Source organism: Chrysemys picta, chromosome 4 (genome assembly GCF_011386835.1).
Source record: "Chrysemys picta bellii isolate R12L10 chromosome 4, ASM1138683v2, whole genome shotgun sequence".
Classification (NCBI taxonomy): domain Eukaryota; kingdom Metazoa; phylum Chordata; order Testudines; family Emydidae; genus Chrysemys; species Chrysemys picta.
In genome coordinates this window covers 39,753,716-39,774,519 of record NC_088794.1, presented here as the reverse complement: position 1 = coordinate 39,774,519, position 20,804 = coordinate 39,753,716, and the positions used below count along the sequence as shown (strand labels likewise).

General features: G+C 41.3%; 1 protein-coding gene across 1 annotated transcript in view; it reads left to right on the top strand.

Annotated features, from left to right (window-relative positions):
• PTPRJ (protein tyrosine phosphatase receptor type J) overlaps positions 1-20,284 on the top strand; it is a 125,780-nt gene extending 105,496 nt beyond the window's left edge. The window contains exons 15-25 of the mRNA XM_065592074.1: positions 1,942-2,029; positions 3,852-3,893; positions 4,737-4,745; positions 4,848-4,935; positions 7,533-7,623; positions 9,537-9,610; positions 9,745-9,879; positions 12,904-13,023; positions 13,776-13,936; positions 14,461-14,596; positions 16,712-20,284. Coding sequence (XP_065448146.1) covers positions 1,942-2,029; positions 3,852-3,893; positions 4,737-4,745; positions 4,848-4,935; positions 7,533-7,623; positions 9,537-9,610; positions 9,745-9,879; positions 12,904-13,023; positions 13,776-13,936; positions 14,461-14,596; positions 16,712-16,870 — 1,103 coding nt within the window. The 3' untranslated portion in view covers positions 16,871-20,284. The remainder of the gene's footprint in view (positions 1-1,941; positions 2,030-3,851; positions 3,894-4,736; positions 4,746-4,847; positions 4,936-7,532; positions 7,624-9,536; positions 9,611-9,744; positions 9,880-12,903; positions 13,024-13,775; positions 13,937-14,460; positions 14,597-16,711) is intronic.
• Positions 20,285-20,804: the final 520 nt, after the last annotated feature.

The window sequence follows — 20,804 nt, the reverse complement described above, 5'->3', positions numbered from 1 at the left end:
GCGTAAGCTCATGAAATTCACTCCCTCCTTCAATATGGAGAAGAATATACACAACAGCTTTCTGCCCCGAGTTATGATTTCCACACAGACTGGTTTTAGGCAAAGCAAAAACTAGTTTATTAACTACAAAAGATAGATTTTAAGTGATTATAAGGGATAGCAATCAGATCAAAGCAGATTACCTAGCAAATAAACAAAACACGCAAACTAAGCTTAATATACTACATAGATCGGATATGAATAGCAAATTCTCATCCTAAATGATGATACCAGCAGGCTGCAAGTTCTTAAGGGGCAAGCTATGCAGGCTTACAGCTTAGAAATCCCAGGTGTTCTATTCACAAGCTAAAAATCCCTTTAGCCTGGGTCCAGCACTTCCCCCCAGTTCAGACTTTGTTCCTCAGGTGTTTCCAGGAGTGTCTTTGGGAGGGGAGTCCGTGAAGAACCACAATGATGTCACTCCCCTGCTTAAATAGCCTTTGCATATGGCGGGAACCCTTTGTTTCAAAGCTTGGTTCCCACTCCAGTCAGTGGAAAAATAGTGGTATCCAAGATGGAGTCCAGCACCAAGTGACCTGGTTACACGTCCCTGTAGTGTTACAGCAGCCATGAGTCGGAGGGTGTTTGTAGCATCCTCAGGAAGCCCCCTCCCCCCAGGTGGGCAATAAGCTTCTTCTAAGGTCTATTGTTCTCTCCTAATGGCTTATTAACCTGAATGGGCCCTTCCCAGCCAGCCATGGAGACTGAGAACCTTTTTGTTTAGTGGGTGTTCCCCATGTGTAAACACAATTTGTAATACAGATACATAGTCAATATTCCTAACTTCAGATATGAAAATGATACATGCATACAAATAGGATAATCATATTCAGTATATTATAACCTTTTCAATGATATCACACATGACCTATCCAGCATAAAATCTCTATGAAGAATATGGGGTGCAGTGTCACAGTGGGATTTTTCAAAATTGCACCAGTGGGATAGATGTCTATCTGTCTTTAGGCAGCTGAATACCTTTGAAAATATGGCCTCTCTGTGTGTAGCTATGGTGTAGCTCCCAGCGCTGGTGCATGGTCTACACTGGCACTATATAGCACTGAAACTTGCTGTGCTCAGGGGGGTGTTTTTTCACACCCCTGAGTGAGACAGTTGCAGCGCTTAAAATTGCCAGTGTAGACAAGTCCTTGGTTTCCAATGCCAATTAGAAAACTACTATAATCTTAGTTGTGAGATGATGCAGAAATGCCAAGTTTTTATTCAAACAGACATTATAGGTCAGCTCATTTCATACGGGTGTCCTTTGCATATGAAATTTACTGCAGATAGTAGAAGTCTAAATTGTTAATGGTCGTAATCTTCACTTTCTTATATGACACTTGAATATACTTTCCTCTAAGCTGAGACCTGTCCTTCCTCTTATTGGGCACTGTTTGTAAAATGAATTGCAGATTCAGATTTAAATAGATGTGTCTCAAACTATCTGATTTGCTCCCTGAGTTGGATAGCTCAAAATGCAACTACTCAGGTTGTCCCTTGCAGTCAAAATCCAGGTACAAAAATGGAGCCACCCTTCTGAAAATTGTGTCTGTTTAAATAAAACTTGAGGAAGATTAATGGAACTATGGCAGTTTACACCAGCTGACAATCTGCCCCTTGGTTGCTTTACACCATCTCTTCACTCTGAATACAGTATCTTCCTAATAGTTAATGATTGTTAACTGGAGTGGGAGGTAAAAATCAATTATTATCATTGCTTATGAGTCTGTAAACAGCAATGGATACATCATTTTATTTTTGTAAAATCTTTAACCATATCCTTTTCTTGTTTCTTGACATTAGAAATTCACATTAGCGTCCATTGTAGCCTGTTGATATGTTGGATCATTGTTGATTTGATAGATAATTCATGAAAAGTTTCTGTTTTTATCCTCCCATAAGGTGTCATCACTGGAGCTGTTATTGGATGTATTTTGGGTGCTGTGGCTATAGCTACTGTAGTGGTATTCGTTTTCTGGAGACGGAGAAGGTAACACATATTAACTATTGCATTCATAGACTCATAGACTCATAGACTTTAAGGTCAGAAGGGACCATTATGATCATCTGGTCTGACCCCCTGCATGCTGCAGGCCATAAAACCGTCCCTATCCCTTCCCTGGACTCTGCTGTTGAAGTCCCCAATCCTGTTTTTAGTGACTTCAATCGGCAGAGACCCTCCTGCTAGAGATCCCTGCCCCATGCTGCGGAGGAAGGCGAAAAACCTCCAGAGGCTCAGCCAATTTGCCCTGGAGGAAAATTCCTTCCTGACCCCCCCCCCAAAAATTCCTTCCCGACCCCATTCACTTCTGTAAAGAGCATCACATTATTTCACCAATACAATAAAAATAATAATAAATACCTAGCCCTTCTATAATGCTTTTCGTAATGAGGCAGAAGCCAGCATTATTCCTGTTTCCTATACTTTAAAAAGCAATGTTTTAAAATAAGCTTTATAGATACAAAATGTTTATTTATATCACAGTAATTCAAAGTAGATCGTTCAAACTCACTTAGATGATTTTGTTGCGGAAACAAAGTCTTCATCATGACTGTATCACTGAGCAAATTCTGCTCTGTTACATTGGTGTAAATTCAGATTTACATTGATATTTGTGTAATTCAGATCAGAATTAGACTAATTGTCATGTATGTATAGTGCTCCATAGCACATTTGTAATTAGTACGTCAATGATCACATTAAGGTACCATTAGCGTGTGTCAGCAGGGTGCACAGAGACAGTTAGAGTGTGCCAAGCTGGTGCGGGGTAGATTTACATCCCAGCTTACCGCAAACTAGATGATTGTGTAGACAAGCTCTGAAGATATCTTATATAGGCTTTTTTTTTTTCTCAATTGGCCACACTGGAACCCAACTTGTGGTCTGAGATTTCCTTTCTGGAGGTAATGGCAAAGCTAAGTGGAAAAGATCTAACGGAAAATTTGTCAAAAGTTGTCCTAGAAAATCTGTGAGAAAATACATGTGCTCCTCTAGAAAGCTGAGATGTGCTGAGAGTGTCTCTAATTCCTGAGTCTTTTCCAGACAATCTGGAGTCCATCAAGGCTCTTTTTCTTCTCATGTTACCAGTCAAATTATGCAGAGCATACATTCTAAAATGCCACTAAAAGACATTTTAGCCTTTTTTGATTTTCTTTTGCCTTCTTGTTCTGGTTGCTGTTTCCTTCCCGTGAGCTTCCATCTTTGACCAACACTTGCTTCCTATGTAGAAGATCCAGGAGAGCAGCTTTCTTTGAAGATATGAAGATCCTTTTTATTCAAACAGCAAGGGTGTAAACACATTGAATAAACATTTGACTTTTTAAATCATTATGTAGCATTTAGAGTCCTATTTCCACGTCCTTTTCTACAATGAGATTTTAGCCCTGGTGCATATTCTTAGTATAGACACAGCTTACATTGGTGCAATATGATTTTTAATAATGCGGTTGACCCTGGTTCCAAACTGGGAAAAGCTGAACCAATGTAAACCGGGGATCTGCACTGGTACAGCTACACCAGTGGCTAAGATTGCCGTATAGACAAAGTTTGGGTCTGTTCCCTGTCTCTCAACTCTATTAGAACAGACTAACACTTGTCTATTGTTCATTCATGATCAATGAATTTCTTATTAATGATTTTACTGCTCACTGTAAGTGTAGGGCATAAAGGCAGCCGCAGTTAGGGTTTCTTGCACAAGATCAGATGGTATATGAAAAACTATCATGAACCAGCCACAGAAAGAGCTTCTGCCAGGAATCTCATTTGTGTTCTGCATACATTCTTCTAATCTCTTCCCACCCCTTCCCAACAGGAAAGATGGAAAAAATAGTGAGCTGCCCTTTTCTCCAATTAGGTGAGTTAAATATTCTTTCATCCACTATTTTCTGAATTTACGTAAATATTGGCAAGACTTGTTCTGAACTCTGATAGTGGTGTACTATACAATTTTCTGGAGTGGAGTTCCTGGTATTAGAGCTTTGAACACTTTATTTCCTTATGGAATTCAGGGAACCAAACATAACATACTGCTGTCTAAAAATAATTATGTAGAGACTTTCAATGCTGCCAAATGGATTTGAACACCCACTTCCAGTTAAAATTAATGGGAATTAGATGACCAAGTCCCGTAGGTGGCTTTGCCTTGTATTCTTATGTATTGACAATATAATCCAGATTACAAAGCGCAGTGTGTACAGGATCTGTCTGCACTCTGTGTCTAAACAAGATTGTCCACTGTAGCCTCAATGCTCCTCTGTGATAGGGCTACTTTGTGCTGAGCCACCAGTGCAAAATAGCCTTAAAGCCAGGACAGGGGGATATAAAGGGTCACCCCAGTACAGGGGGAACCTCAGGTAGTGCAAAGCTGGCATAAAATGGCTTGGACACCATGTAAGCCAAGGGCATCCCCAGTGATTCCTTGCAGCCTTTGAGGCCATTGGCAGTCAGTCAAAGTTATACCAGGAGATTGACCCAATACACGACCAACCCAGGATCAGGGACTCACAAAGGTGACTTAATGCCACCTGTTTACATCCTCTTTCCTAAATTGCATTGAAACTCCTTGGTCACAGTAGAGCATTGGAGCTATACGTCTAGTTGTCCTGCAGTGTTTGATGTGTATAATAAAGCTTGTAATATAGTAAAAGTATAACTGCGCTATGTCTAATCATTTTTTTTCTTTTTTCTCCTTCTCAAGACCCAAGAAGTAAGTAAATTACATTTTGTAAACATGAACGACTGCCATTAACTGAATTTACGGTTTATTTAGCTAATAGCAAATACTAATAAGTGGCTTTGTTCGTTTTAGATCCAAGTCAATTAAAGTTGAAAACTTTGAGTCCTACTTTAAGAAACAGCAAGCTGACTCGAACTGTGGATTTGCTGAAGAGTACGACGTATGTATTACCAGTTGTTATGGAGTTCAGTTATTTATTTTTACAGAGGGGAAAAAATAGCTTCTCTTTGGGAAGAAGCCAGGCATTGTTTAGAGGAGAGAGAGAGAGGTGACCAGTGTCAGAGACTGGGCGTATACAAAAGATATGATTTTGTCACAGTAAAATTATTCATAATTCATGGCACAGTCATGGTAAAACATAGATAATTCCATGCTCTGGGCACTGCATCCTTGTGCACTCTGCTGCTGTGCATTCACATTTTTAGTTCGCTTTGATCTAGTCCTCTTTGTTAATCAGTGCTCATATTATGGGGGACCCTGCCGCTGCCTGCTGTCTCTGTCCCCTCTTCTACTCTGACTCCCCCAACCCTGCAGACTCTTCTCCCCAGTGCAGAGCTCCTAGAAGGGGCACAGCTGGGTCTTTGCCCCTCTCATCCCCCGGGTCCCCTGTTCTCCTGTTCTCTGCCCTCTTTACCCCTTGTAGGTTCCCCAGTCCTCAATCCCCCCTGTCCCCTTTCTTCCTGGCTCACCCACTCCCCGACTCCCTTTCCTGTCTCTCTCCTCAGCCCATTGCTGGAGGAGGGGTGGGCAGGACAGAATGCAGAAGGCTTGCACTGATTGCTGCCAAGCAGCTGGCCAGGGCACCAGGCACTGCCATTCTTCCTGCTGAGATGAAGGGGCTTGTCCAGAGCGAGGCATCGGAGCATGGGATCTGCCAGTGAAGTGTCAAGGTTGGGCATCAGGTCCCAGCTACAGACTAGGGAGCGAGACAAGAAAGGGGGTCAGGGATTGAAGCAGTACGGGATAGAGATGGGACTGGGGATCGGGCAAGCTGGGGGCAGAGAGGATCGGGGGGTTGAGGACTGGGGTACCTACAAGGGGGAAAGATGGCAGAGAACAGGAGCTATCGCCACTGGGGATGTGAGGGTGGCAAAGACCCAGGCTTTCTGGGTGTGCTGCACTGAAGAGAGGGTTTGCGAGGGTGGGGGGAATCAGAGTGGAAGTTGGGGACAGACAGGGGTAAGGGCAGGGCTAGAGAAGGCAGAGGGGGTGTTAGACACAAGGAGAGGCAGGAGTGGAGGTGTTTGGGTAAGTGCAGAAGGCTGGGGGGAGGTAGGGGGAGGGGCAGGGTCAAAAGGCAGGTTGTAAGGGCAGCGCCGGCTCCAGAGTTTTGGCCGTCCCAAGCAGCCAAAAAAAAAAGCCCCGATCGCGATCTGCGGTGGCAATTCAGTGGGAGGTCCTTCGCTCCGAGCGGGAGTGAGTGACTGTCCGCCGAATTGCCGCCGAATAGCTGGACGTGCCGCCCCTCTCCGGAGCAACCGCCCCAAGCACCTGCTTGCCAACTGATCAAAGTGAAGTAACAAACTGTTAATGCACAGCTGCAAGGTCCATATAAATGGCAAAATTCACAGTTTTGTGACGGTGGTGACCACTGTGACAGAATCGTATCACTGACAACGAATTCCCATCTGCCTTCTATTTGAAATGCAAGAGAGACATTTCAGATTCTGTGGCACTAAACCTGTCTGGGGGCATGTATGTAGCAATACTTAAGTTAGCACGTAGCCTGGGGAAAGCCACTTACCGACTCCTGTGCCTCTGTCTTCCCATTTGCAAAAAGGGTGGGTGGGCATAATACTAACATTGCTACCTTCCTTACTGGGGTTTATGATACCTTAAATTGCTTTAGAGCTGTAAGTTGATGTACAGATGCTAAATATTGTTTCCCTCACATCAATAAATATTTTTCTATAAAGTATATGTAAACTTGAAGGTAACTAGAGAGAACCCCAAACCAGGAAACAAGCCATTTGTCCAGTCAGTTATAGAAAGGTATTGAATAGCTCGATTGTCCGCTATTATACAGAATATTTTTCCCTCCTCCCTGAAGCCATTCACTGGCTTCCTGTCTCTTTCCATATCAAGTTCAAACTCCTTATTTTAACGTATAGGGCACTACATAGCTCTGCCGTGCCTTCCTTTCAGGTTTTGTATCCTTCTCCAACTCCTCTAGTGCCGTATACTCCACCCTACCCCTCTTTCCTCAATGCCCTCTTCATTATCATCCCTCTTTCCTCCTCCTTGTCTTGACTCCAAACCAGCTCCACACCACTTCCTGTTCCTAAATCAGGTCCTCTTCCTGTGCACAGTTCCTCACCCTGCACAATTAGCATATGGTCTGATAGCCATAGTTCATATTCATGACCCCAATTTCAGCAAAGAAATGTAAGAAAGCCAGTGGGACTTTAAATACCTGCTGAATGGTAAGCATATACTTAAGAGCTCTGCTGACTCAGGGCCTGAGTGAACATGCAGTCACTGTTAGTCATCCATATTTTAGAGCAAGTGCAAAAATCAATTTGTGGGACGCGCATGTTTATTAATCATCCTCTCCTCCCTGTGAGGTTTGCTGCTCTCTCTTTTGCACTCTGTTTTAAAAAAGAAGAGTTCATTTTATTACCACTTCTCCAAGGCCTAATTCTTCCACTACTCTAGGGACTCCATGTATGTTAGCACTGCTGGTATATCCCAGAGACTGGCTCTGCCCTGTCTTTAAACCAGTGTCATCACTAAAAAAAATTCTTTATTTTGCTATAGGAACTCAAGTCGGTGGGCATTAATCAGCCTAAATTTGCAGCTGAACTTACTGAGAACAGAGGGAAAAATAGGTACAATAATGTCTTGCCATGTAAGTCACTTCTTTTGTTTTTGCATGTTGTGTTTGTGGCTGAAAGCTTCGGATTGGGTTAGTTTTGTAACTGAAGGTTTTCAATGATAGAAGGTGCTCATGTGCTTCCAGGATGGATACTAATGTGAGTTTCAAAATAAATAAACCTGTGATAAACATTGTTCAGTTTTCCATAAGCCACAATACTAACAAAACATAAACAGCTTTCCACCAACACACATCTCGTGTGTCCATTTTGGTGGTTCATCCATGATGAAGCTCTACCCAACAAGCTTACAACGCTAAATGTAAGACTGGAGACAACAGATGATTATAGACAGGCAGGGGAGCATAAGGAAACAATGAGACAATGGTGGTCAGCATGACAGGCAGTGGTCTCTGCACATCAACAGCCTAACTGCTGTCAAGTTGGTTGTTGGCATCACAGAAAAGGGAGAGTTGAAGGAAGATAATGAGGTTGCTTTGCAGATATTTATGGGGAGCTCCTCCCAAGAATGAGGGGCAGCATGGGAGAAAGCAGGGCCATCTCGCATACACAGAATACCCAGCTCCGTAGGGCACCATGAAATTTGGGGCAGCACCAGGTACGGTAGCCAGCCCTATCCCCCAGCCGCCTCCCCCGCGGACTGCACCCACTGCAAGGGGCAGGGCCGTCCCTAGGGTGGTGTGGGGCCCGGGACAACTCACTCCACCCTGCCTCTTAGTCTTCCCCCACGGTTCCACCCCCATTCCACCTCTTCCCCCAGCGATGGACGCAGCCGGGAGGATCAGGACTGCCCAGAGGATTCAGGGGGCCTGGGGCAAAGCAATTTTGGGTGCCCCTTCTATAAAAAAATGTTGTAATACTATAGAATACTATATTCTCGTGGGGGCCCCTGTGGGGCCTGGGGCAAATTGCCCCACTTGCCCCCTTCCCCCCCCCCCCGGCAACCCTGGGGAGGATTAGCAGGGGTGCCAGCAGCAGGGGTCTGGCAGACCCCTCACTCATCGGCAGCAGTGGGAAGCAAAGCAACCCAGTTCCAGCCCACTCCACTCTGCCAGCTCCCAGCCGTGTTGCTCCGCTTCCCGCTGCCGGTGAGTGCAGGGGAGGGTCTTTTCCCCAACCCCCCCACCCAAGTGACACAGCTGGGTTGGGGGAGTGGGCCGGGTCATTCCGCTTCCTGCTGCTGACGCCATGCCCCCCGCAAATCCCCCAGGCCACTCTGGGCCTGTGGGGCCCCCCAAAGTGGCCCCCCACAGCTCCTGCCTCCCCAGCCCCGCAGGCCTTGAGTGCAGCCCAGACCCTCTGTGGGGGGTGGAGAGAGCTAATGCTTGGGCTGCATAGGGCACCATAATTGGTTGGGACGGCCCTGGGAGAAAGCATTTATATACTTGTGGGTGTAAATTAAAGGACACTAAATTTCATGTTCTGTATTACTGATGTCATTTGAGCAATGTGCCCTATAAACCCTAGATTTATTCTATTTATTTCACACTTCTTGAAATCTTACAATGCGATCCATGTATTTTATTCTAAATTGATATATATGTATACTACTGTCTCCTAATGAAATAGCTTATACTTTATCACTCCTTATATACCCATTCATCTGTGCTTTAAATTGTATGGCATTTGAAAACTGCCTGTCTTCTGCACATGTACACATACTGTATAGTCCATATTAAAAATAATCAGTTTGATCAATATTCTGAAAATGAATTTTATTTTGCTGAACACTTATCTTTTATAGACATCATTCACTAAATCTATTCTAGATTATAAAACCTTCCTATTTCTGATTCCTATAGTAACATATATTCTCATTTTAAAAATGCATATTGATTTTGAAGCCTTTATTCAGGGCTCCTGTTTTAAACATACGTAGTATTTTGCAAAAAGTTTATAATCCTAACAAACACTTTTTTGTTTGCAGATGACATTTCCCGTGTTAAACTTTCAATCCAAAACCATCCAACTGATGATTATATTAATGCAAATTATATGCCCGTGAGTATACTAAAATCATTAACATTAAAAATTGGGTCTGTTCTTTGACAGACTTATAAAGTTATGTGAAGCTTTAAAAATGTTGTTCTTATCTGATCATTAAAAATAGTTATGTGGTTTTATTTTTATTTTAGGGATACAACTCCAAGAAAGAATTTATTGCTGCACAAGGCCCCTTACCCAACACTGTGCAAGACTTCTGGCGCATGATTTGGGAAAAAAATATCTATGCTATTGTTATGTTGACAAAATGTGTTGAACAAGGCAGGGTATGTTTTTGTTAAAAATGCATTTTCCTTTGAGATGCAATCCACTAATTCTAAGTAGTAAAAAATAACACAATAATATTTATATAGCGCTTGTTTATCCTGGGACTCCAAAGTCTTTAAAGATTAGAGAACGTGTGTGAAGTTTATTTCATCCACTTTCATGTTCTCATTACTGTTTGGGGTCTAGCAGGAATTTTTTTGGGGGTGGGGGTGGGGGAGTTCAGCATTGCACAATTGGTTTAGGCACATTATGGACTTTTTAGCCTTCCTCTGATGCATCTGGTAATGGCCCGTACTGGAAGCAGGATACTTGACTAGATGAACCAACAAATCCAATCAATACGGCAAAAAAAAAAAAAGAAATGCAGAAGCATCAAAAATGCTAGAAAATACACACCCCCATCCTCCAATGGGATTCACTCATGTGGCTCTGAACACAGGATTGTGGTTCAGTCATGTCTTAGACAGCAAAGTGTAAAGCAATTTTATCCCCTTCTTGAGAATGTTCTGGTTGCTCGGCTAACCACTCAGACAGAAAATGCCAGAGCTGAACTACACAAGCAGCCTTAACTTTGCTTCGTTTGTATTTTTTGTGTCAATTTTTTGTCCCTCTTTCACCGTATATGTTTAAATGTATTAACTTTCCATTTGGGCCTGATATGCTTCCACTGAAGTCAGTGGCAAAACTCTCAGTGACTGCAATGAGAGCAGGAGCCAAGTCTTTTGTAAAAATGAAAGGATAAAAAGTTCATCTGACTACCTAGCTAATCTCAGTATCATACAGCTGAGGCTAGCTAAAAAGGCAATGAGATGCACCTGCTAAACAAAAAAGAATTGGTTTTGAATCACTTTAGAGACTAACAAATTTATTTGGGCATAAGCTTTCATGGGCTAAAACCCACTTCATCAGATGCATGGAGTAGAACATACAGTAGGGAGGTATAAATATACTGCATATGAAAAGATGGAAGTTGCCTTACCAAGTGGGGGGTTAGGGCTAACGAGCCAATTCAATTAAATTTGAAGTAGGCTATTCTCAAGAGTTGACAAGCAGAAGGAGTGGAAATCACTTTTGTAGTGTTAATGAGGCCAATGTAAACAAGGTGGCCCATCTCAAACAGTTGACAAGAAGGTGTGAGTATTTAGCAAGGGGAAATTCGTTTTTTTAAAATAAAGAGTACTTTTGGCACCTTAGAGACTAACAAATCCACTCCCAGTCTTTATTCAGGCCTAATTTGATGGTATCCAGTTCACAAATTAATTTCAGTTCTGCAGTTTCTCGTTGGAGTCTGTTTTTGAAGTTTTTTGTTGTTGAAGAATTGCCACTTTTAAGTCTGTTATTGAGTGACCAGGGAGATTGGAATATAATGTACTTATTTATTTTGATTATGAAGGATAGCTGTACAGGCTTCAGTGCCCTACCACACATTAACAACATAATCCCAGCCGCATTAAACAATCAGTCTGACAAGAACTCTGCAAAAAAAGCTCCCTTCCCAACCCATTGTCGTTCCACGAAACTGCCTTCAAACATCTGCAAAAACCCTTTCAAAAAGGCATCTTTTGCAATATATACAGAAGGTCATAGAATCATAAGAATGGAGGCCTGAAAGGGACCTCAGTAGGTCATCTAGTCCAGTTCCCTGCACTAAAGGCAGGACTACATATTATCTAGACCATCCTTGACAGGTGTTTGTGTAACCTGTTCTTAGAAACCTCCAGTGACGGAGATTCCATGACCTCCGTAGGTAATTTGTTCCAGTGCTTAACTACCCTTTCTCTTATTGTTTAAGTTGGTTTTTAAAAGTATATTTGAACCCAGGTAGCTTCATGCTATTGTTGATTTCATTTTCATTTTAAAACACAAATCATGAGGATAGAAATTTTCACAATGTGAGGAATTTTCAGCTGACTGGAACCTGGAATTCCTGTTCTGCAAGAAATTCTGAAATCTCAAAAAATAAAATAAAATTCTGCATTGAAATGAAACCATGAAATTTCCCAAAGAATGGGAATTCTGAAAATTTATTTTGGGGGAAAACAAACAAACAAAAACAGAATTTTGCTTTAACTTTTCAAAACAAATGTGATGAAACTTTGTCAGGTGCCCAGAGACCTGGCATGCTCCTTGCTGAGGTCACCAGAGTTGGGTTATTTTGGAGCCAGGTGGGGACCAAGTATAAATACAAGAAATATTACAATCTTTGTTGCATGTTAGAGACAGAATATTTTGAAGCCGAGTCTCCCATCAATGGATGGGAGATTTACATGCACAAGTCCCACTAATATAGTAAGAGGACAGGTGCATCAAGCAGAATAAGCCTCTATTGACTAGATATTCAGAGGTACTGAGCATCCATGACTCCTGTTGACTTCAGTGGGAGCTGTTACTACTCTGAACCCTTGGAATCAGGCCATCGATATCTAACAGATGACATTCATGTGGACAAATTATAACTGCTTTGGCACAGGGTGTACTGGGATGGGAAGATGGAGCAAGCTTTCTCCTCTCGCCAATCCTGCTAATTCCCAGTATGTTTGTACAGGAGGCAGCCATAGTTCAGCTGCAGGCATTGAAGATCACAAGGGAGGTAACTAGTGCTGCTGGCAGCCCCAGGGAAGAGTGTCTGGACAGGGCAATAAAGTTACATTAATGATCAATGTAACCCATTTTGTCCATACCACAGAAAAATTTTATACCTCAGGACACTAAAGCATAAGTAAGCAATGAAAATCAGGAACGGAATTGTGGTTTGTATTGCTTTAAGCCTATTGTCATCTAGAATCTTTTATGAGTAAATTATATTACCTTGTTATCTGATTAATTTCCCAAAAGCTAATCATGATTATTATGGTTTACAACTATCTATTGAATGTCCTCAAGTCTAGGCTGGACTGTAATTTAGGGATAAAAGGGGAAAATACACAATTTATCCTTGCACTGCTTTCCCCCCGCCTTGCTTTTTCTTTGCGCTCCTGTATTACTGCTGTACAGTATAGCTAACATTATCGCTTTCTTTTTAGACAAAATGTGAGGAATATTGGCCAGACAAAGGATCCAACTATTACGATGACATTACTGTAACATTGGTCTCAGAGTATGTCCTTCCAGAATGGACAATAAGAGACTTCACAGTGGAAGACGTGAGTAATTCATTGGGTGTATAACACTCTAATGTGTTTGTAGAAATATATCTACTGCATCTCTGGGAAGAGAAACTTCACCATCCAAGTCAAATTAGAATAGGGAAAGCAATCATTCCTGCAGACGTCACAACAAAAGTAAAACTTAGCTAAAGGAAAAATATTGTACAGCTTGTTTTAATTTGGGACATGATAGCACTAGTCTCCTTGCTGCTTAAGATCTGATTAAGGTGTTTCATGCTGTGTATCAGCAATAGGCCTCATGTGGGAGTCAGGGACTGAATGTGCACCTGCTGATTGGACCCATAATTTGAACTTTCAGGGCTCTATTATATAACCCTCTGATGGGCCTACTAATGAATTGTCAGTATGGGACCTCATTTGTGATTAAAGGATCTCTGCATGAAAATTTGTCTACAGGATCCAGTCACATTATGGGAACACTAGCAGCAGTGATGCAGAGCCCATGCTGTGATCCTGCAACCCATGCTGACATGAGAAGGCCTTACTCACACACTAAAGAGACCACAATATAAAGGCAAAGGCAAAAGAGAAGAATTTCAAACCTTTATCTGGGCAAAGGGTTTCCTCAGCCATAAAGAGAAAACTGAATAATGTATCCATAAAGTAGTGCACAGTTCACAGGAGGCAACTGCAATAATGCTGAACTATCTGAAATATTTTCCTACCATAATTGTTTTGTGATGTTCTCTTGAGGCCTAATTTCTCATCTTCAATGTATGTTCTTTTAGAGGGATGCAACTGAAAGCCACTCTGTACGCCAGTTCCATTTCACTTCCTGGCCTGACCATGGTGTTCCAGAGACAACAGACCTTCTTATTAACTTTAGACATCTGGTACAGGAAAACATTAGACAAAATCCCCCAGATTCTCCTACTCTGGTGCACTGCAGGTACAGTAATTCCACACTGGCTTCCTTTTAAGAGCAAGTTACATATTTCAAGCAGTAGAAAAAGCTCAACACCTTTACAATTTATGTATGTGTATTGTTCATCCTGCCAAGCTATATGAAAGGGCCCTTTGCTGTACACATGAGAAATGCAATAAAACAGTGTGGATGCCAAAATGCATTACCCTACAGTAAACAGTTCATTAAGGGGTTTTGTTGCTGTAGTCCTTTTGGGGGTCTCTCATTGACTGGAAAATTCATCACCAAAAATTGCCTTATAAAGCACTTTATGTATAATTTTTATGGGTTTTGCGAGCCCAGAAGGAATCATGCAGCCCTACTGACAATGGTAATAAGAACTCCTACAGACTGTAAGAGCCTTGATCCCAATGCCCACTGAAGTCAGTGGAAATCTTCCTAATAACTTCAATGGCTTTCCATCAGGCCCTGGGTTGTATATAATTAAGAGAAAGTAATAGGTGAAAGGCCATCATGCTTCTGTCTAACGCATAGTCATTTTACTGCAGTGCTGGTGTTGGCAGGACAGGTACTTTCATTGCAATTGACCGCCTGATCCAGCAAATAGAAATGGATAACATCAGTGATGTGTATGGAGTAGTATATGAACTTCGAATGCATCGACCTTTAATGGTGCAAACAGAGGTAAGGCTAATCTCCTCTTCCATTTAACATGCCTGAAGATACCTGCATAATAGCTCATGAAAGGCAGTGTAAATATACAGCTCAGAAATATGTTCCACTCCAGAGGCTTTTTCCTGTTCTTACCCAACATTTCAAAATTCTATTTTTGTCAGCTCAGCAAAGGAGTGCCCAGCAGGGACCCATGGAAACCCTAAAGGGGTACAGAGCCCCTACGATCATCAGGTTTCCACACATCCTGCCCTATCTCTTCCCAGTGAAAGCAGTTACAGACACGGACCATAGTAAAACCCTTAGAGCTGCCACAAAGGGGATGGGGAGTTGGGAGTAAAGTGATTCCGTACGGTGAGCTGGGGGAGCCAGAGGCTGAGGGGTAAATTGTTCCAGCTGGCAGCACCATTTTGGAGCACTGCTGTTGGGCCTGTGTTACTCCTTTAAAGTTCTCCACAGTTGACTGTCAACCAGAGAGATCTAGCTCCATCTCTGCGGGGACAGGGAACTCGGCACATACTCCGCCTTCTCTTGCAGAGGTCTGAAGTGAAAGATGGTGAAATCACAGACTCTGCTCCTTGGGCAAGGGGGAGGTATTTGGGCTGCCATGTAGTCACTGCCACAGCACTTGGGATAGAGAGCCTCTCTCAGAATTACAAGTGTGCGGCAGCATCTATTTATCAGTTTGTTTATTTTGTGGGTTTGGCAGCACTGTCTGTCTAGTCAGTTTCACTGCTTCTCCAGGCTGAATATTCCATGTGGTTTGTGTAGGTCTTTCATATATCAACAAAGGGGAGTAAAACATTTAAAATAACCAGGAAAACAGGAATGTAAGAAACCACAAAAATTGGCAAGGTGACTCTTGTACAGCTATGGTACCTGAAACTGTATTAGCAGGCACTTAAGGAGTTAATCTGGAGGGCCTCACTCCACCTGGAAATGGTGCTGACTACCTGTGTCACTTTGAGTTACCTCCAATAAAACACTTCCATCTGCTGGTATATGTGCCTCTCCCAGTTCCTTGCTCCCATCTGCACCCACATCATGACAGGAACAACTTTTTTTACTTTGAATAGATTAATCTTAATGGGGTCGCTTTTTAAAGGAGCAATCAGTTAAAAGGCCACTGTCAACTTGATTTTTTTTTTTAAACTGACTAAAGGGTGCTCTGTCAGATTACTTAAAATTATATAGTATGTCTTCAATTTAATGGAGGGGATGGTGGGTGGTTGTTAATCTGTGATTGATATATAGAAGGGTCCTGGGTCTATAACTCCTGTCCTCTTCCCTTTCTTTCTCTGCACAGTCCTGCCTCTTTATGTTCAGTTTCTGCTTTGCTGCTGCTGTAACAAGCAGAAAAAAACCCCATCCCCACCCCCGGTGGCATCGATCATCAATAGAATGATTAATTGAATGACACACAAAATATTGTCAAATGCACCAAATAATCATAGTAATTCTTAGCTACTATTTTTGCAAGTAATACCTATGACCTTTTCAGATGGAAATCTGACTTCTGAAATAATTTTCTGTATGCATTTGCTTCTGCCATTAGCTTTAGTTTGTTTAACCCCCACCATGGGCTTTGTGAGAGGCCATAAGAACCTTGGCATAGCCAAAATCCATGTAGGAAAAAACGCCCCCCGGCTTTGCTTCGCAAAGGATATCTGTATCGGCTGTTCTTTGTTCTAATCTCCTTCAAAGGATATGAACCTCTCTTTCCTGGATTGTGAGGCATACATTAAGGCCCTGATAGTCCTACTGATTCCAAATGTGTGGACTATGTTGAAGTCACTAAGGCTCCCTACAGATGCCATGGATCCTTCCATATAGAGTCAGTTGCAGAATTGAGGCTTACATTTGGGGGAAGTAAAATCCTTTCAGAGTAGATTTCTGCTTCTGCTTCTAGCCATATCAGAAATGTTACCTTCATCACAAACGACCTGTGGATTTTTGGGGCAACTGTTTTCTGTTACTTATACATGATCTGCAGGAATATTCGGTGCTGCAGTGCATCTGGCCAGTGTCTGAAAAGCACATTGTATATCCATGAACATAATTACCCTCACAACAATGTATTTGCTACAATCTATAATGCCCTTCATTATTTTTTCTTTTTTTCATTAGGACCAGTATGTCTTCCTAAACCAGTGTGTTTTGGACATTATTAAATCCCAAAGAAACAAAAAATCAGACCTTATCTACCAAAACACAACAGCAATGGCAATCTATGAAAATTTTGCACCAACACCAAGTTTTGAGAAGGCAAATGGCTACCATGCATAACCAGAGAGCGAAGAAATGTCACTAGGAAGCCATTACTGTCCTGCACACAGGAAAACGAAATGCACTGTTATTGTACATGTGTGTGTACAGTGTCTTTTATTATTTTTTCAGTCTTGTATATCAAATTTGAAGATGCCCGTGTAAAAATGTCATTTGGAGTTGTGGGTTAGTATAAAAAGAAGCTGTAAGTTAACAGAGGAAATTGCTTTATCTTGGGAACTTCACAATACTAGTAGGCGAAACAACATTTGCAGTACAAACGGTGAAGTAGATGATAAATATTAAAAATAACAAATTACAAAGGCTCTTTTTTAATTACAATTTTGTATGATTTCATATACAGATACCTGGCTTGTGGGCTGTGGAATATATTTTATAAAAGTCAGGAACATATTTTATCTACTGTACCTGGTTACTTAGTTGATGGATATATGCTTCATTGTGATTTGTCCTTAGTGTTCCGTTTGATTTATAAGAAGGAGTACAAACGCCTCCTACAAATGGATGTTGATATTTGGAAATTGTGCCTTTTCTGGTTATTACTCTGTAGACAAAAATAATCAGAGCCCTATATTTTTGTATTGAGACTTCTAATTAGAATATAGATTTTAACTGTAGTAACATTGCTGGCGAGACGCTCCTAGATTTTGGTAGTGATCTTCCCCTTTTTGTATTCCATCACAACCTTCAGAGGCCTTATATCACAGTGCCTCAGTCTAGAGGAAAAGGAGGGTAAGGGTTGTGTGTCATTCTGAGCTTTAGTGCGTGTGTGTGTGTGTGTGTGTGAGAGAGAGGGGGGGGGAAGCAACTCCTCCCATTTCTGGCTGATATTTCTGATTTATAGAGTTTATAAGGATTTATTTAAAGGTGCAATATGTGATTTATTGAATAATGATTGCTCTACTTAAAGAGAGCTTTACTCAGGTTGTCTCTTTTTTAATTATTGTTTTTTTTCTTAAATATATAAATCTGTGAAAATTTCAGACTGAGAATTCACATGTCAAAGTGCTCCCAAACAGGTTCACTGGCTTTATTCAATTTAGCAAAAGTAAATGCACAAATATCTACTGTATATATCAATTACTAGAATCTGTTGTTTTAGCCTGTCAAAACTGAGATGTGTTTTATCTTGGTGCATCTCAAAAATATAATTTAACTGTTTTATAATTGTTTCCAATATGCTGCTGCTGCTATTTTAACTGATCCTTTTTTAAAAACCTAGATATTAATATTACATGTCAAGGGCTAATTTGGATTTATTTTGCTGGTACATTAATGTTAAACGTATGAAGGCATTACCAATGAAGGACTTATTTGTTATTTTTAAGGGGTACTGGGTGTTTTTTTTCTTCTTTGGATCAGTGCACTGGTTGCATTGCAAAGTAAGAAGTTCAGGAACATCCATAAAATAGCTGTTAAAGTCTTATGAAGGTTTAATAGCCAGCGTACCTGGGATTCTGCAGCATTTGAAAGCCAGTTTGTATGACAAAGATGACAAAAACTGCTGCAAATTTTGGAAATGATTGTGGCACTACAATGGGTAGCTGGCTGCCCTGTAGAATCCACTGTTGAATGAAAAATCCCAGGCATCCTGGCCTCTATAGTCCCACATCTGTGAACTTAAGTACTGGCAACAGTAATTCTTATTCGGTAATGGAAGTGTGTCATTTAAGCAAAACTGGAGGGATACCCACACCACGGTTTGACCAGGACTCATAACAGCCATTTGTTGTGTTTATTTTATTTTTTCTTCTTCTTATCTGAAATATTTAAAATCTATCAAACCATCCCACCAGACTCCTTCTCAAATGGAAATTGCAATCGTGATTTTTTTTACCCTGCATCCTTTCTAAGGTGCCATTAGATCTCAACGAAATGCAAATGCAACAACTTCTTCACTTAGCTTGGCAGCACAGATCAAACCAAAAAAATCCCTAAGGCTTCACTAGAGAGAAGGGCCTGCCCCTCTACATTGTTGGGGGAGGGAGTGTTTGTTTTTCATTTAAATACTACTACTCTCTGTGGTAGTGCAGTCTTAAGGTACCATGGAAATGCATGGCTGGTCAGAAATCGTTATTTCTGGGACAGCCCAGAAGGTCTTTAGTCCAAGAATACTGCACTTGGTTTAAAAAGTGACTATCTTGTGTAGCAGAGAAGAGCAGTGAATGCATTGTCTCTCATAGTGTTTGTGCTGTGGATTCTGCACTTGCTTTATATAGTGGATGCATCTGCATTATATAGCAGCAGAACCTCAGAAAACTAGCTATAACTGTGACTATCTATTTCGGTCTAAACACCTATTTTTAGATTGTTGCAGTAGCAGGTGATTAAAAGTGGGATCCTAGATACAATTTGTTTCCATTAGGAAAACAATAGAATAAATATTTGTCAAGAGATTCCTGAGAAGTAAATAAAAACTCTATCCAATCAAATCCTTTTATGGATTCCAGGTTCCCAAGACAAATATCTGCTAAATCAGGAGAGAGTCTGATTTCCCCGCTTATGAATTAAATGTGAGAAGAACACAATAGATGAGATTACAGGGCCAATCCTGCCTGACTAAAACAGTCACTATTCCCAATCAAGTCTATTACCCAGAGAGGCCAAAAAGAATTTTCCAAGCTCAGTGGTTTGAACATTGGCCTGCTAAACCTAGAGTTATGAGTTCAATCCTTGAGGGGGCTATTTAGGGAACTGGGGCAAAAATCCATCTGGGGATTGGTCCTGCTTTGAGCAGGGGGTTGGACTAGATGACCTCCTGAGGTCCCTTCCAACCCTGATATTCTATGATTCTATGAGCAAGGCATGCAGGCTCAGGCCATATAGTTTTTAGTGGACAGAAAAGGTTGATTAATGCTTAAAGTGATGTATCCATGAAGTTGGGTGTTGTTCCACTGTGACTAACTAGGACAGGCCACATAGGAACTCCCACTGGAAGGAATGGGTCTTACAGGTAATTTTTTATCTTAGAGAGATTCCCTCTAACCAAGATGACTTGAATAGGATTCTAGCATATGTTTCTCATCTACAAACTGATTTTCTATGTCTTTAGTTTCTTTTGATTCAGGACTAAAGGTTGCTATTTATACTGTCTTGTTGCTCTTTATTCTGTTCATTCAGTGCTTATTGTTGGTGGTGCTTGCCTAAAGTAATCTGCTTTCCCAGCCTCAAAACTCTCCTGTGTTACAAAACTGGGTTTTCTAACTGGGGTGGTTGTTTTTTTTCCTTCAATTTGGGACCCTTTTAAAAAGGGAAATGTTCACGTGTGTCAAATAAGGGTTGCTTTTAGTTGAATATTTTGATGTACAAATTTCAGTGTTTTTCATACAGCTGTACAGAAACTTGTAGCACATTGTCTTAATTTTTTAATAGTTTGTTTTAAAGATAAAGATAATTAAAAAGCATTAACTTAGAGTGGTTCTTTCCATTTTGTTTCTTTTTTCCTCCCTTTTTAACTTAAAATGAATTTTCCATGTCTCCAATCTGGTTCTGGACAAACTTAAAGTCAATAAACTAACTTAAGCCTCAATCCTGCACGGTGATGCAGATTCTCTGTGAAGGGACTTTGCAGGACCAGGGCTTAATGCTAACACCTCAAGGGCAGCTACTGTGTTCTCTAAATCAGGCCCTAGGTGCTAGTTAAAGGAGTATGGAGTTAATGGAAAAATTCCCATTGAAATGAATGGGCTTTGGTTCAGGGTCTAAGTATTTGTGGGATTCAAACACCTACTCCTATAATAATCGAAGGGGATAGGGTGGGGATAGTCCTCCTCATCCACTGAAATGAGTATTCTGCTTTCAACAGAAATGCCTGAGAAGGGCTATAGAAATAACTGTATAAAGTGATTCCTCCGGCGTGGATTGTTGGGGGTGATTGATTCTGGAGTTAAATAATGATAGATAAAATACCAATACCTGATCCGTTTCTTCTGAA